The sequence below is a fragment of the Patella vulgata genome, chromosome 5 (genome assembly GCF_932274485.2).
Source record: "Patella vulgata chromosome 5, xgPatVulg1.2, whole genome shotgun sequence".
Lineage (NCBI taxonomy): Eukaryota > Metazoa > Mollusca > Gastropoda > Patellidae > Patella > Patella vulgata.
In genome coordinates this window covers 42,650,739-42,669,141 of record NC_065883.2, presented here as the reverse complement: position 1 = coordinate 42,669,141, position 18,403 = coordinate 42,650,739, and the positions used below count along the sequence as shown (strand labels likewise).

Sequence of the window (18,403 nt, the reverse complement as noted above, 5' to 3'; positions counted from 1 at the left end):
ATTGGTTAATGTTTTGGGGCTCGATAACTTTTGTTATAATTAAGTGAGAGTGATGAAACTCCGACTATAGATTCATTATATCATTACCTTGATGATGAGAATTTTTTGCTTAGGCTAAGGAGCGATAAGCAATTTGATTGGTCAAGGCATTGGAACATAACAACTCTGCTTTTATTAATTGAGGTAGAATGTTTAAACTTGATGTAGATGTTCAGTAGGTGAATTTCTTGACTGAGTTCAGTGATTAACATTTCGAGCTAAAGCTAAACAGTGCTAAGCAATTTTATTGGCCGATGCTTTGGGGCCAGATAACTTTGATTCTATCTGATAGACAGTGATGAAACTTGGTGTATAGTTGATAATCGGTTTGATTGCTTGATACTTTTGAAAAAAAATAAATGTGCGATTAATTAATATGTGTCATCTTATTTATTTTGGGATTTCGGCGGGGGACATCAGGCTTTTGCCTGGTAGCTGGTTTTAAAATATACAATAATCAATATTGATGTCAAAATTATTGGAAAGTAGTGATTTTTGAAAAAAAATAACTGTGGTTGCTATGTTAACAACCCAAACTGTTTTACTCAAATGTATATACACAATCCATATCATTTGATATTACATTGGTTTTAAATATTTTTTAAATGGCTTACTTTAAAATGTATGTTTTACAGTCTACTTAAATCTGGTATACATTGCGAATCATACTTAAACAGCAATCTTCCACATAAGCTGAGATTTGCATTAGCAAACTTAAAATGTTCAACAGTTCTTCTCGAGGTAGAACAAGGTCGTAGGGACAAAACCCCCTGGGTAGAAAGTATATGAAAACTGTGTAACATTATCAAGTGGGCGATGAAATCCACTTCATGATATACTGTCCTATCTTGCAAGATTTAAGACATAATTTCTTACCGTCATGGTTTATTAGATTAGAGGGGGGTTGGATGGCTGAATGGTTAGCGTGCGCGCTGTTTCCTCCCACTGCTAAAGACCCCTACGCACAAGCGAATTATTGAAATAAAATTAAAACCATATGTTAGTCCCGAAATGACCTAGTTTGTGTCGAGTGGACGTTAAACCCCATTTCTCTCTCTCTCTCTCTTATTAGATTAGATCCCCAACAGTAAGTAATCTAGTGTCACTATTCAATTCGACTGATCACATTGTAATAAGGAATTTATCCTTGTTTATATCAAAAGGTATAGAATTAAGACAAATAATGCTCTGCTATTAACTCAAACTTCAGTTACTCTATTTATTGTGAATATTTTAAATAAAATAGTAAGATTTAAATTGTAAATATCGCCTACAATAAGAATAATTTATATTTAAAATCTCATGAGTTTCAATTTTGTTGAGATATGTCTTACTTTCGTTAAACACATGTATTATCAATATAGAAAGTAACTTGTAACTTAATTTTAAAATTTGATATTACTTATAGCATTATCTTTCAGATTTATTGTATTTGTACTGTAGGCTGTTGCCTATAGTTATAAATAACTGACAGCCTTTATATATGCTGACAAATATATCATCTGATCTCTATGAAATTGATATGAGTGTCTTGTAAATGCCTGGCAACCTATCTTTTGTTATGTTAAACATCTTTGAAAATGGTCAAAAATTGCACTTTTTCTATTTTGGTTGCTATGACAACAAAATGCAAGATTAAAGATGTGTAATTTTAAAAATTCACATACTTTTTGACATGTTCACATAATTTCACTTGTATTATCTCCATTCCTTTTTATTTTATTAATGTCTCAAAAAGACCACAAAAATGAACAATTTGAACATATTATCTACTCTCGGTTTCAGGTGACACTATGACACGAAAATTGCTTGCCATTTCTTCAATTATTAATTAAAACGGCTAAACTTAGTGACATACCTGGAATTCCCATCCCATTACTTTCTTACACGAGGGAACCAATTTCAGATCAAACTATATAACCTCTCTCTCTTGAAAAATCGTGGTTTGTTTACATCGCGATATTGAACATCAGCCATGTTTGACCTAGTTATCTGGAATAGTTGATTTGGGTGTGGGCGCAAGTTTGGCTTTGAGTCGTTTCGGCCTACTTGGATGTTAATGAAGTTGTTTCGGCCCAGTAGAATATAACTTTCATTTTTATGGGATTTAAGACCACAGTTGTTTATCCAACTGACTTGAATTGTTAATTGGCCCCAAGGGCTGTAGCGTTTTGATATTGATATAAGGCAACACAAATAAAATAAGTTGTTTCTCGGGCACCGCCCGCACGCAAAATTGGTTGCGCGTGCGGCCTATTTATTAGTCTTGATGAAAAATAAAAAATATGTAACGCCCGCCCGAACATCGATAAGCAAGTCATAAAAAAAATATGCCGCATGTACCTACATGCGTCATACTTGTATATCCATTCAAATGTATTAAACTGATTCAGATGTAAATGCTCATTTACGGGTCGTTTTTATTGATATCGAAAGAACCTCCATTTTTGTATCACGTGATTTTAATTACCTCCCCTGGTGACCTAGATTTTGATTAGTGTTAAACACCGAAAGTCATTGACAATAATGCAATGTATTTCAATCATTCGATCTTAATCGGCTCATTATTGCCGGCTTCAGTCGGTCCATGTTTGAAAAATCCTACTTATAAAACAATGAATCGTAGAACAGGTTAATTATTACTTGTGGCTACGAATACGATACGATTATAGTCACCATTAACCTTAGTCAAATTATTTAATTAGAATCTGGGTCATTAGCACATGACGGTAGTTTTGATAATCCGGAAAATAATAATTGGATTACACATTTAATGGTTTTACTGACCAGTTGTTAGTTAAATTTAAATAGTCATTCGATATAAACCCCAGATAGAACACCGAATATCCTGAGAAACACACCGAATATCCTGAGAAACAGTCATTTCACGAATCCCGATGACATGTGACATACATTGGTTGGAATTAGGTCAAACCAGCGATACTAGATTTAGTTCTAAGTGTCGTTTACCGTGATGATTATTTTTGATACACATGCTGACAGAGGCTTACTCTTTAAATTATTGTTGTTATTATGGACGGCTATTAATAGTCGTACGGAATGTTATTTTAAAACAATTTCAATTATGGTTGTCACCATTACCATTTGTAAGCTACATTACGTGAAATAAATATGGAAAATTATTTTCCTTTCAGTCAGTGTTGACTTGATTTTTGGGTTTATGTTCTAAGTATGTACAATATATAACTGAAAGCAAAACCGTAGACAAGTAATGACTTTCTCATTAAAAAAAAAAAAAAAAAAAAAAAAAAAAAAATACAAGGCCGCCCTCCCGCCCCAACAATTTTCAACAATAGCCAAATTTTATTTTGCACCATCCTCTAGCCAGCAATGAGGTAAAAAAAAAAAAAGAAACCGCCCTCCCCCCCTACAGTTTCAGCTGTCAGTTGCCCGAGAAACAAGACATTTATTTTGTGTAGCCTAAACTACATAAAATTTTTATTCTAAACTGAAACGTGATGGAAATTTGAAAGGAGGCTATAGGCATACACAATAATAACTCAGTCCATAATAATGCGAAAGTAATCGCAGGTTGCATAGTTATTCCTTTGCTTAAAACTTTGTCTTGAGAACCCATGAAATTTAAAAGTTGAATTTAGGCTGGGGTGATGGTCAAACTAATAGTATACGTAACCTAATTTCTCATTAAGTCTGCAACAAAAGCGAAAACGATTTTTATATAATAATTATGTCTGGCGCACTATCGCCCAGTTGATGCTGGCGTGCCATTAAACATCAATTACATCATTTCATTTCTTCAATCAAGGTTATGCATTACAGAAATGAAATGAAATGAAATGGGGTTTAACGTCCTACTGTTCTGCTCCTACACTGGGCTAATGAAGACGGGCATACGTCATAAAGTGTGCTATGAGGGAAATTTTGCCCGGGCAGCGGTACTATCGCCTACTCTTATATCGAATTCCAACTGCCAGGGGATCTTTTACGTGCATTCCAATATATACACGGGACCTCGGTTTTTTGTCCCATCCGAACGACTAGACAGCTGTCCTTGTCAGGCCCTCCGTCCTGCATCACTGACAAGGGGGAACCACGCCGGAAAATCTGTATGAACTTTCTCGGCCAATGCAGGGATCGAACACCCGACCTCCAGGCTAGCGAGCCAGCGTCATACCCACTTAGCCACGCGATCCCCAATATGCATTACAGAACACGGCATATGTGGCTATGGATGGTCTATAATTTTGTCCCCCCTCCCCCCCGGTTTTGTAGATGGGCCCTCCTTTAGTTTAAAATGGATTTTACGAATGTAATTATTGTGTATAGAATTCTGTTTCTCTAAATAACTGCTAAAAACTGTATCGCCAAAGGGAGATAATTTAGATAAATATATTTTAAATATTTATTTAGGGCTGATCAGAACCTATGTAGTTTGGAAAACTAATAAAATTTTTATTTAAAAGGTCACCTCTTCAGACCTTACTCTCAAAAACCGAGTGGAAACGTACAGAACATAATATTAATCCAACCAAAACACATGAGTGTTTAACACAGGATTCACAATGTGAAATCTAATAAGTATTACTGCCACAAAAGAATCGGACAAATTTTCCTTCACTAAATATTTCTAACCGAATGTACCCGGTATCGGAGATCCCTGTCTACCCTTTACGCAAAATGCAAGTGTCCCATTATGCAGACGCACTTTGTAATGTTTATGTTTTGAGACTGAAACAATGTCGAAATAGTTAATTTTATCGAACTTCTAGGCGTTAAGGCTCGACAAAGAGAGCAACGGGATGACAATTTCAGGTATATCACCAAGTTTGGCTGTTTAAATTAAAAACTGAAGAAATGGCGAGGAATTTTAGAGTCGGAGTATCTCCTGGAACAGACAGTAGCTCTTGAGAGAAGGCATATAGATATTTACAATGAAATGAAATAGAGCATCACAAAAAACCTTAAAAATTACTTTTTCCAAACTATGTCAAATCTTAAATTCTTCCACAAAAAGTAAAAAATCGCAACCTTGAACCTCTATGAAAAAAACTGTTTTATCCGATTTTGAATCTGAAAAAATGCTTTGTAAGCAGAATTGATTAGATCTACTTAAAAAGCGAATAAAGTCAAATATATAGTCATAATCTGAAAATGACAATTTACACCTAATTTACACCTTAACTCTGATCAAAAACTATAAATCATTGCACAAATCCAACTTTCAAGAATGTTTATTTTAAAACTTCCTGGACTTATTCGCAGTAGGTAAGTTACTGGACTTATAACCTATGAGGTTATGAGGTTATAAATTACAGTTGATGAGAAATCTTTTTAAAACTTCTGTAATCCATTTTGTGTTCTGATAGAGAATCCTATTGACCAGGCACCATCTATTTACCAGGCAATATCTATTGTTTCTTTTTCAGAGCACTTCCAAGTTTACTGGATTCAGATGAAGAAATCATGACCGCCAAGTTTGAAATGTCAAAAATGGAGTAAAAGTAATTATGCTATAGGAGTCATGTTTATAATTCTGTGATTTATTGTCATAATAGATATTGTATTATAAATACATCTAATAAAACAGGGTCTGTATTTAAAGGAAATCTTACAGTCTGCGGTCATCATTTATATTTTTCAAACAATAATTATTTCTGATAACTACTTATGGGTTGTTACTCTAGATCACTTTTTATACGCCCAAATTTTGGATTGTGAATATGATAGAGACTAGAGTTTTTATCGGATTGTTTTCAAATATGGCGTGAAGCATCCTGGTCATGTGAAGGAATATTGCGGTTGTGTATTTGATGCCGAAGCAGAATCGGCAAGCTTTCATTCAGTGTATTACGAAAATGCTTAATTTTGTAGGAATGTTACTGACATAAATTTGAATGCCGCACGGGAATTAAATATGAAAAATAGCGAGGTTCAGCTATTTTTATTACGTATGGGATTTGAATATTTTGTTGACATGTGATTTTTAATTGTGGTATGAATTGAATACCGTACGGGAAGTAAATATGAATTTTTATTACGTACGGGATTTTAATATTTTGTCGACATGTGATTTTTAATTGTGGTATGAATTCTTCTTAATAACAATAAGAGTTATGCCCCTTTATTTTCGGTAAAATGACCAAATACTAAAATTTAACGATTTTTGACACATATATTCAAGGGAATCTTACGAGATGAAACATACATTGTTGTGGAATTTATATGATGTCACCCTTCAGGGATTTGATATTTTCTCAATAAATCCAATGCTGATATGCATTAAGCAGTCGTGAGTCGAATTGTGTAATTTGGTTGTATGTATTTCAGCATAGAACCTTTTATTACAAATTTTGATGAAATGTATATTCCTGCATATTTACAAAATAGGCTTCCTGATAATTTCTTACATGTTCTTATATTACAGTAAAATAATTATCCATACCCCCGTAGTTCCATATTATATTATTATTTTTCCGATGTAGTATTTACGGCGTAGTAATCTCTGCATGTTTTCACGGTAACGTGTACATAGATTGCGTAGCCACTACAGTTTATAAAGGGATTTATATTTTAGGATTTGCAAGGTCAAAATAAAATGGGAGATTGGTCAAGACTTGTATCGTTTTCAACATTTATTAACTGATAATCTAAATCATATTTTATTAATTAATAATACAACAAACAAATAATTTCCCAAAATAAGATCGTATTTTCAACCCTTTATAAAAATGGCGGGAAATTGTCGTGTGATTAGGCGAACATTGTCAAAGACGGAAGCTATATTATCGAATGATGGGTGCCGATGAAATTATGGATTTATATTGTAATGAACAATAACTCAAAGTCTCAATCATACTGTATTTAATCATACAACAAATAGTTAAGTTCTCAATGGGTGGTGTGTATTTTAAATCCACAGGAAGCGTGACCCAATTATTCATTCCTTAAACACTGTGTTTGTGTTTGATTCCGTAGAAAAAATAACACCCTGCATTTCTCAACCGACACGTATCTACCCCAAGTATCATGACATTCAAGGCAATTTAATGGTTAACATTTTTATACGGCCACATTTTCATGTGGACGTATATTGTCGTCGCCCCTGTCCGTCCGTCCACAATTGTTTGTGGACAGTCTGCAGGTCACAATTCTTATCCAATTTTGACGAAACTTGAAATATAGGTTTATCTCCAAAAGATCTTGGTAGCTTTCGATATTGGCATGTATCGGACTGTAACTTCATGGATTATCATGGATTATTCATGGATTGTACGAAAAATCATGTTTTTAGGTTGTGAACACTGTAGAGGTCACAATTTTTATCCGATTTGGTTTAAACTTGAAATGTATGCTTATAACCCAAAGATCTCGGTTCCTTTCGATATTTTCGTGCATATTGGAACGTAACTTCCTGAATTATGGCCCCTGATTGTATGAAATTTTTTTATCCTATTTAAAAACGTATTATTATATCACCGTTACACCCTAAAGATGGCTGAGCTCGAATTTCGTGAAAATCGTCCCAAAACTGACAGACAAAATGGCCGCCCTTCGTTCTCAAATAACGTAAAAATATGGTATATCAAGGTTGTGGACCCTATAGAGGTCACAATTTTAATCCTATTTTGATGAAACTTGAAATGTAAGTTTATAACCCAAAAATCTTGCTTCCTTTCAATATTCGTGCAAATCGGACTGTAACTTCCTGAATTATGGCCCCTGATTGTACGAAAAATCATGTTTTTAGCTTGTGGACCCTATAGAGGTCATAACTTTTATCCGATTTAAAAAATAGTATTATTATATCACCGTTAAACCCTAAGGACAGCTGAGTTCGAATTTCGTGAAAATCGTCCCAAAACAGACAGACAAAATGGCTGCCCTTCGTTCTCAAATAACGTAAAAATATGGTATTTCAAGGTTGTGGACCCTATAGAGGTCAAAATTTTAATCCTATTTTGATGAAACTTGAAATATAAGTTTAAAACCCAAAGATCTCGGTTCCTTTCAATATTTGCGCAAATCGGACCTTAACTTCCTGAATTATGGCCCCTGATTGTACGAAAAATCACGTTTTTAGCTTGTGGACCCTATAGAGGTCATAATTTTTATCTGATTTAAAAAAAGTATTATTATATCACCGTTAAACTCTAAGGACGGCTGAGTTCGAATTTCGTGAAAATCGGCCCAAAACTGACAGACAAAATGGCCGGCGTAAGTTCTCAAATAGTGTAAAAATATGGTATATCAAGGTTGTGGACCCTTATAGAGGTCACAATTTTTATCCAATTTTGTTGAAACTTGAAATGTAAGTTTATAACCCAAAGATCTTGGTTCCTTTTGATATTTGTGCATATCGAATTGTAATTTCCTGAATTATGGCCCTTGATTGTAGGAAAAATCACTTTCGTTTAAGCTTGTTCTCTATCCATCTCTCAAAAATGTGGGTGTATCCTGCTGGTTATATGCGTGACGAATCAAAACCTATTTCCTCGATCAAACGAAAACTAAGCAAAATTGTCCTGGCTCACGTCATGTGGATCGCAAAAGATATTAGTCAACAGAATAGATCTTGATAGACATTGTGCCAACCCAAATGTCAGAATATTATGTCCGACCAAAAAATTTTAAATGTCAGGCAGAATGTTCATCCAGTCTGACATGGTGTCAGACACACATTCGAAAGTTAATTCCAGCATTGATTTTATGGGAAGCAATGTGGTAATGGGAGGATGAACCCTATAGATATTCAGCGTTCTAGAGTTATTCCCCCTTTGATGAAAAATTTGTGAATGCGATACACGCCCACTTTTTCATGTATGTAATACCAAGGTTGTGGACACTCCAGAAGTCACAACTTTGATCCGATTTTGATGAAACTTGAAATGCATGTTTATAACCCAAAGATCTCAGTTTGCTCGATATTAACGCATATCAGACCGTAACTTCCTGAATTATGGCTCTTGATTTTACAAAAAATCATGTTTTTAGCTTGTGGTCCCTCTAGAGGTCGCAATTTTATCCAATTTAAAAAAGAAAATACGTTTAAAAATATCACCGTTACACCATAGGGACGTTTTGTGTTTGAATTTTTTTAAAATTGAACCGAAACTGCCTGACAAAATATGGCTGCTCCCTGTATGCAAATAGTGTAAACGTAAAACTATGTAATACCAAGGTTGTGGACCCTCTAGAGGACACAATGTTTATCAGATTTTGGTCAATGTTTATATCTGAAAGATCTCGGTTCCTTTCGGTACTCGCACATATCAGGCTGTAACTTCCTGGATCATCACCCCCGATTGTAAGAAAAATCACGTTTTCAGCTTGTGGATCCTCCAGAGGTCACAATTTTTTTTGTTGTCCCCTGCAGGGGACTATTAAAATGGATTTGTCCGCCTGTCTGTCTGTCTGTCCATCCGTCACACTTTTTGGGACACAATAACTCTCTTTCTAATTGAGATAGAATGTTCAAACTTGGTGTAGGTGTTTATTAGGTCAATGCCTTGATGGAGTTCGAAGATAAGCATTTTCTGCTTAGGGTAAGCAGAGATAAGCAATTCGATTGGTTGATGCTTTGGGACACTATAACTTTAGTTCTAATTAAACATGCATTATGCAAGAGCTAAATCTGATTATTGCAAGTCTTAATTTAGGCTTCAGATGTTATAGAAATTATAAATTAGATCTTTATTTAAACAACAAGACCAAAATCAACTCTGTAGACCCACGGATGGCTCGGCTACAGCTCGGATTTAAATAGGATTTCACTAATTGATTAAATCAAATAAGGGGTAACCTGATGAAAATACGTCAGTTAGATCGAGGCTAAATGATAGAGTGTACTTAGCGAGGCCGCTGTAAAGCGTTTCCGTATGCCATTGAAAACTTTACTTGATAATCGAGATATGTAGGTGGAGTTAACGCCTGTCAATCAAACGATCGGGGAAGGTGAAGACACATTTCGCTACCATTTCTAGGCAAATATTACAACGATGATAACTATGTTCAGAATAAAGTAATTTGACTGAATTTTTCAATATATTCTTCTTTCATCATCTTCTTTTGAACTGTTATAGCAAGAATGGCCAACTCTCTATAAAAATCTCCCATAATGTATCTTTAAGTGAGAGTGATGAAACTTGGTGTATAGTTTCATTACATCAATACCTTGACTAAGTTCGATAATGAGCATTTTTTGCTCGGGGTAATCAGAGCAATAAGGAATTTGATTGGCCGAGACTTTGGAACACAATAACTCTCCTTCTAATTGAGCTAGAATGTTCAAACTTGGTGTAGGTGTTTATTAGGCCAATGCCTTGATGGAGTTCGAAGATAAGCATTTTCTGATTAGGGTAAGCAGAGATAAGCAATTTGATTGGTTGATGCTTTGGGACAAGTTAACTTTAGTTCTAATTAAGTGAAAGTGATGAAATTTGGTGAATAGTTTTATTACATCAATACCTTGACTAAGTTCGATAATGAGCATTTTCTGCTCAGGGTAAGCAGAGCGATACGCAATTTGATTGGTCAAGACTTTGGAACACAATAACTCTCATTGGCACAGATGTTTATTAGGTGAATGCCATGATCGAGTTCGAAGATGAGAATTTTCTGCTTAGGGTAAACAGTAATGAGCATTTTGGCTGGTTGATGAAAGTTGTAATTAAGTGAGAGTGAGGACACTTGATGCATAGTTTTATCACATCAATACCTTGAGTAAGTTCAACAATGAGCATTTTCTGTTAAGGGTAAGCAGAGCGATAAGCAATTTGATTGGCCGAGACTTTGGAACTCAATAACTCTCCTTCTTATTGAGCTAGAATGTTCAAACTTGGTGTAGGTGTTCATTAGATATATGCCTGGATGGAGTTTGATGATAAACATTGCTTACGGTAAGCAATCTGAGTGGTTGGTGCTTTGGGGCACGATAACTCTGGTTATAATTACGTGAGAGTGATGAAACTCTGAGTATAGATTCATTATATCATTACCTGGAAGCAAGGGTCAATATGGGCATGGAAAATTTAGTCTTCACTGGCTACTAAATGCTAAAAATTTACTAGCCAGCACCAAAATTTTAGTAGCCAGAAATTACAATGCTATTAACTGTAGTCTGTAACGTAAATCACTACTAGATATTACGCGTTGTTTTTTTTTAATCTTTATCATAATGCTAAATATAAAACAATGCAGAAAAAAGAACACCAGTTTTGATTTAAATAAATTTTAATTTTAATAATATTAAAAATTACAATGACATTTATAATGAATGAAACACAACATACTGAACAGTTTAAAGAAAACAATTAATGTACAAAATGAATATCATCATTAAACTTTGGTTTAGCTGTTAAAATTCTTTTCTTCATTCCTAACCATCTCTTTACAGCGCCGTCTGGAATATAAGAGGCTATTTCCGGACCCTCAGTACTGACAAATATTAGGTCTGACAATCTCTGTACTGAAAGTGATGACCTGGTGTCAGACTTAATTCTCTTTTGAGCGGAAAAGCATCAAGCATCGCTCACAATCAGCAGAACTTATTGGAAGGACCATGAGGATTTCAACAAGCATTAACACGTTTTTGAAGTCTGTATTGTATGGTGTTTTAGTTAACATTTTAGCCCATACCTCATTATAAGACTTATTTTTAAATTCATTACCTACTAGTAATTTTAATTGTTTCCACTCAAGTAGAATGCAGTCTATTTGACAACCTGCTTTTTCCAAAGAATCATGGAACCAGTCAATTAAAATTTGGATTAGATCAGAACCAAAATATGATAATTCACTGTCTGATGTAGTAGGCCATGAGTCATGATTGAACACTGAGAAAGCCTTAACAACCTTAGCAATGTTGTCATCTTTGTTTGCCCCCAATAAGTTTATAAATCTCTTATCTATTTCTGCTAAAATTAAATCAATAACTGAAGAAAATTTCTCCATAATACAGTTTTCATAATTCGCTATCTTATCTTGACTTCCAAATTTAATATCAACACCCTGAAATTTAAGTGTTATAATTCTATTTTCTGAGTTTGTTAAGGTGCTTAACTGTGAATCAACAGAATTGAGCCATTTTTGCAAATATCCCCCTGGCAAAGGACTATTTGAACACTCTTTAAGAGTAAGAGTGCATTCCTTGATTATATTGATGGCACTTGGTAAAATCATGTCAGGCTTCTGAAAATTGAGACTAATTCTAGACAAATCTCCAAATACATCACAAATAAAATGTGCAAATGTAACAAAGTAAAATTGACACATTTCTTTACAAACAAATTTACCCCTTCCCTGCATCTCTGCTGCTTTACTTGACACACTTAAATGTTCCATGTGAGCGTATATAATGGCAAACTGAGATTCTTGTTTAGAAATGTCTCCTTTTGAATCTAAGAAGATTTTAAGGGCATGATCTATATGAGGAACCCACCTAGTGCCTTTTACTGGTGCTGGTGAATAAACTCTACAGTCTAATTCATTTCCTATAACTTTAAGTTCTCTTTTATTTTTTGGACTGTTTTCCAAATTAAATGAAGAACGTCATTTAAGTTTTGCATTAATGTATTTTTGTTTTTCATATCCAATAAAGACAATTCCAGCCTGTGTGCCATGCAATGAATATCGATTAGATGACCAACTGAATCCCTTAATTTAGCTACAACCCCTGTGCTTTGCCCTAAATTTACAGATGCACCATCTGCACAAAAACCAATTAATTTTTCTAAATAATTTTCAATTCCAAACTGAGTGAAAGCTTTATTTATGCTCTCTACAAGACCAGAGGCATGGGCATGTTCAATTTCACACAGGGATATCATCCGATTAATTGGCTTGCCACCTTCAATGAACCTTACATATACAACCTCATTTTCTGCCACAGACCTATCAGTTGCACCATCAATCATGATGGATATAAACTTAGCAGATTGAAGTTTTTGAAGAGTAGAGAACTTTAAATCTTGAGAAATGGTGGAAATAAATTCAGCACACTTAACATCATTGTCATAAGTGGCACTTATATCCAAACCATTCTTTTTCTGAAGCATCAGTAGTATTGGAAATTTAGTAAATGCCAGCTCCTCTTTGGCAATTACATAGGCAGTATTGAATTTAATTTTTAATTCTGATTCAGCTTTTAGGGACTGTTTGTCTATCCCAGTTTCAAAAGATTGGACAATGGAGTATTTTAAGGGGGGTTCAGAAGATCCACAAATTTTAAACCGGCATTTTTCATGTCTTTTACTTTTATTATGACTAGCAATTGATTCTTTTTTAAAACTTGATGTACCAGTCAAAAATTCGGTATTGCCAGCTAGCTCTGGTCCAGCTTTTCGGCAATAATCACAAAACATTACTTGCCGACTTTCATCAAACATGAGCCATGAAAACTCATCCTTCCATGAAGGCATGAATTTTCGTTTTCCCTTTCTAGACCCCTGGGTAGGCTGCGTTTCTATGACTACTCCCTGATGATTTCCTATTGATGCTACTGTGGAACTTATGGAACTAACATTAGAACTCGAAGCACTAGACCTAACGATGTCAGTAGTGTCAGTAACAACAAGGTCACTTTGACTCGTAGTTGAACTACTGCCACTACCGGCTAGATTTCCGTCAGAAGACTGTGTCAGAGAGGAATCTTCCTTTTTTTTAAAGAAAGAGCTTAAAAGATTTTGTTTTTTATTCATTTTATTAATATATAGGGAATAACTTTAATGTATGGGTTAGAAAAATGGGTCAACAACATGCGTAGTCGGACATTTTGTATACATTGCCGTAAGTTAGAAGTTAGAACGATTTTCGGCACATGGTAAGAAAATATATGAATGTCGTAAATATTGTCGTTAAATTGGAGTTATTTCCCCTAGTAAGTTCCAGTTTTACGAAGCGCTGAATAAACAAATTCAGTTTTGTAAAAAAAAACTTTGTAATTATTTTAAAACGAGAAAAAAAACTTACAGTCGCCAGCTGGCGACTCAAGTGAAAATTTTAATTAGCCGGAAAATATATTTGGTCGCCATGGCGAGTGTTTTAGTCGCCATGTAGAGCCTTGCCTGGAAGATGAGAATTTTCTGCTTAGGCTAAGGAGCGATAAGCAATTTGATTGGTCAGGACTTTGGAACATAACAACTTTGCTTTTAATTGAGGTAGAATGTTTAAACTTGATGTAGATGTTCATTAGGTGAATGTCTTGACTGAGTTCATGCAATGATTAACATTTCGAGCTAAAGCTAAGCAAGTTCATTGGTCATTGCTTTGGGACAAGATAACTTTGATTCTATTTATAGAGAGTGACGAAACTTAGTGTATAGTTGCTAATCAGTTTGATTGCTTGATACTTTTTAAAAAAAAGAATCTGCGATTAATTAATATGTGTCATCTGTTTATTCTGAGATTTCGGCGGGGGACATCAGCCTCACTGTTGGCTTTTAGCTTCTTCTCTGTACATCTCTTGCAAAATGTGGGCGTATCTTGCATGGCAACCGATTGTTGACAGATTTTTGTAAAATTTGGATATAAGCATTGCGGTCATTTGAAGGCAAACTCGATTGATATTAGCGTTCTGCGACTTTTCGTTTCATAGTTATCAATCCCTTTGTTGAAAACCTTGTGAGTGCAATAGTTGCTAAGATTTTTGACGGACTGTTTTCAAATTTTGGTGTGAATCATTGTGATCAAGAGAGGACAAACCCTATCAATATTCCTTGTACCGTGACTTTCCGTTCTGGAATCACCCCTCATTTTCCCGTAAACGATAGAGGCTATGATTATTAATGGATTCCTCTCAAATTTGGTTGGGGGTTGGATGGCTGAATGGTTAGCTTGTGCGTGCTGTATCATAAGGTCTGTCATTGAGTCAACTGACGTGGTTTCGATTCCCTGGTCATATGCGACAATGAGTAGGATTGCCTACGCGCAAGCAAATTATTGAAATAAAATTGAATCATGTTAGTCCCGAAATGACCTAGTTTTTGTCGAGTGGACGTTAAACCCCCATTTCTCTCTCTCTCTTTCAAATTTGGGGTCATGAGAAGATAAACCCTATCGATATTAAGCGTTCTGCTAGTTTCCGTTCTGGAGTCATCCCCTTTGTGAACACGATAGAGGGTATAGTTGTTAACAGATTTTTCTAAAATTTGGTGGAAATCATTGGGGTCATGAGAGGATGAACCCTATCGATATTGAGCATTCCGCAACTTTCCGTTCCGGAGTTATGCCCCCTTTTAATTAGAACCTTGTGAAGACAAGAGAGAGGCTACATTTTTTAACAAAATTTGGGGTCATTAATTGATCCCTATCACTATTCATAATCCGCAGTCTTACGTTCCCAAGTATCCTCCCTTTGCTGAAAACTGTTTGAACGCAAAAGAGGCTATAGACTTTAACAGATTTTTTTTTCTAATTTGGTTGGAAGCAATGGGGTCATAAGATGATGAACCCTAGAGATTATCACGGATCCTAGATCCTTATCAAATTTGCACAACATCCAAGTTTTCCGTTTGGATAAACTGCAGTTAAGACAAAGCAGCTGTGTGGGTGTATTGCATGCTTTGCGTGGCTATCTTAGTGTGTTGTAAATGCTACCATGATACAAAAAATGTAATTTCAATCTATTTAAATAAAAAGAATAAATACACAATAAGCCTATGAGTATGACATAAATGTTCATTCTACCGTTACCTTTCGAAGGTAGTATGAATATCTCCATGTGTTAAATTTTTTTAGCAAAGACAACTAGGATATAAATAGAGTAGTGTTGCTGGCACAAGAACATAACTTGCATTGAAATTATGCAACTTGTTAATAGCTAAGTAGAAAAATTAAGTATTTTCACATAACTTTAAGGAAACCTTTGAATATGGGCCCAGATCTTTAGGAATACAGATTATAATGAACTGTCTGCCGTAGATGGAATAAAATAAGGTGTATTTCTGTATTGTCTCACTTCAGGTTAAAGAAACATATGGAATATGATTAAAAATTAATCTTACCCAGCATGTAGATTTTAAATCTGAACAAAAATTATTGAACTTTATTCTAAACAGAAAAGTATCTATTAAAAGTAATACTATGCTTGATAAAGTTTGGATGTAAAATTTGCTTTAGTTTAATATTGTAATATCAATTAATTTTACATTCGGGTTAGTTAAATTTTGATTATGGTTTTAATGCAAATATTAACAGATTATCTTGAAAACTTAAAAAGAAACATCTATATGTAAATTAGTCAATTTTATTTTGGTCTTTAGTAGAAAGTTCTAAATTATCGATATTGTAAGCCCGCATTTTCATGTGAACATATTATGATATTATGCCATCGCCCCGTCCATTCACAATCTGTTTTTGGACACTTGACAGGTCAAAATTTTTATCCAATTTTGACGAAACTTGAAATATAGGCCTAGAAATTTATGTTTTATTAATATATAACATGATAATCATTTATGTCAACATAATGACATTGCCCCCCAATTGTAGACATTGGACCCCCATATATCTCAAAAAAGCGCCCCCTCAAACGCCTGATCACCACCCAGATTCGGAATCTACGCAAAAAACTGGTCTAGAAAAACTTGGTCTCATAAATTCACAGCTCGGTTGGCGATTCCCCCCCTTCAGCCACCGGACAATCAGATAAGTAATTAAAAATCATTGGTTTTGATTTGGTATATAATCAGACATCCATTTCTACTGTAAACCTTCAACCTATATGTGATAAACTTCACACTGCATCTTGTGTATATAAAATTGTCTGTATCATTGTACAATTGAAATAAATCTCCATTTCTTCATGGTCTTAGCTTGCATCACCTACAACCATTGTTACTATAAATGTTTCTCATTCAATATTTATACACAACATCCAACACTTGCCAGTTTTTTGTGGTTCTCATTTTTCGTGAAAAATAATTATTGTGTTAGCTGCACAAGATTGTCGCAGACTTGGACAATCTTGTGCAGCTAACACAATAATTATTTTTCACTTAAAACCCAAAGCTCTATAGATGAGTAAAACTAAAGGACCGGGTTATGGATTATTGATGTGTCTATGATATATTGGTTCCTGGATTATGGCCCCTGATTGTACGATAATCACAATTTTAGCTTGTGGACCCTCTAGAGGTCACAATTTGTATCTGATTTAAAAAAATACTTAAAATACATGTTTGTATCTCAAAGATTGAGGTTCCTTTCGATACTTGCGGGTATCGGACCCTAACTTACTTGATTATGATGCCTGATTGTACGAAAAATTACATATTTTTTGTTAGCTTGTTTTCTGTTTATCTCTTGCAAAATATGGGCGTATCTTGCATGGTAACCGCTTGTTGTTTGTAAGGTTGGAGTTGTGAATAGAAGTATAATATTACCTATTTTGCTTTAATAACAAAATATTTTATTCTGGCGTAACACTATTTTCATAGAAATCATCACTTTCATAATGAATGTAAAAACTCACAGCTTAATCATAGAGCAGTATTACTGTTAGTATAGTAACATTAATATTTGGTTTGATAATTTCTATTACTTTAACATGGGGGAAATCTTGATTTTATATAATCAGCTGGTTTTGTCTAACGTTTTGTTTATTATTATAAATATTTACATGCATATTGTGAGAATTATATATGTAAGTATGTATCTATATTATATGTATGTCAAATGGGGACTACTTTTCTTTGGCTGCTTTCATTGTTGAAAAGTAAATAAATTTCTTTACATGTGCCATTTCTTGATTTATACGCCCACATTGAAAAGTGGTCGTATATTGTCATTGCCCCCGTCCATCTGGCCGACCAGCATCCACAAGCATGGGAGTAAAGTTATTATCCGATAGACTTTAAATTTATACACAATGTTTAAGTTCATGAGACAAAGCCTATTGATTACTGCCAGAGTTATGACCCTTAATGACTTTGCAAAATCGTATATTGTCGTCGCCCCCGTCCGTCCGTCGGTCCGGCGTCCACAATTGCTTGTGGACGCTCTAGAGGCTAAAGTTAATATCCGATTGACTTTAAATTTATATACAGTGTTTAAGGCCATGAGACGAAGAAGCCTATTGATTTTCAGCGATTTCCGATAATTACTGCCAGAGTTATGGCCCTTGATCACTTCAAAAGATCTTTTGGACGCTCTAGGGGCTAAAGGTAATATCTGATTGACTTTAAATTTAGACACAGTCTTTAAGGTCATGAGACGAAGAATCCTATTGATTTTCAACGATTTCCGATAATTACTTCCAGAGTTATGGCCCTTGATCACTTTGAAATATCTTGTGGATGTTCTAGAGGCTAAAGTTAATATCCGATTGACTTTAAATTTCTACATAGTATTTAAGATCATGAGACGAATAAGACTAATGATTTTCAAT

At 34.6% G+C, this 18,403-nt stretch overlaps 1 protein-coding gene across 5 annotated transcripts in view; it reads left to right on the top strand.

Annotated features, from left to right (window-relative positions):
- LOC126820261 (transmembrane protein 87A) overlaps positions 1-18,403 on the top strand; it is a 444,177-nt gene that overhangs the window by 383,961 nt on the left and 41,813 nt on the right. For 2 of the 5 annotated variants that reach the window (XM_056100809.1, XM_056100810.1), the window contains exon 19: positions 5,448-5,522. The exons of 1 other annotated variant lie outside the window; for it this stretch is intronic. In XM_056100809.1, the coding sequence (XP_055956784.1) occupies positions 5,448-5,520 (73 nt within the window). In that variant the 3' untranslated portion in view covers positions 5,521-5,522. Of the gene's footprint in view, positions 1-5,447; positions 17,756-18,403 lie in introns of those variants that run through there. 2 more of the 5 variants (XM_056100808.1, XM_056100807.1) reach the window with 2 other exon arrangements.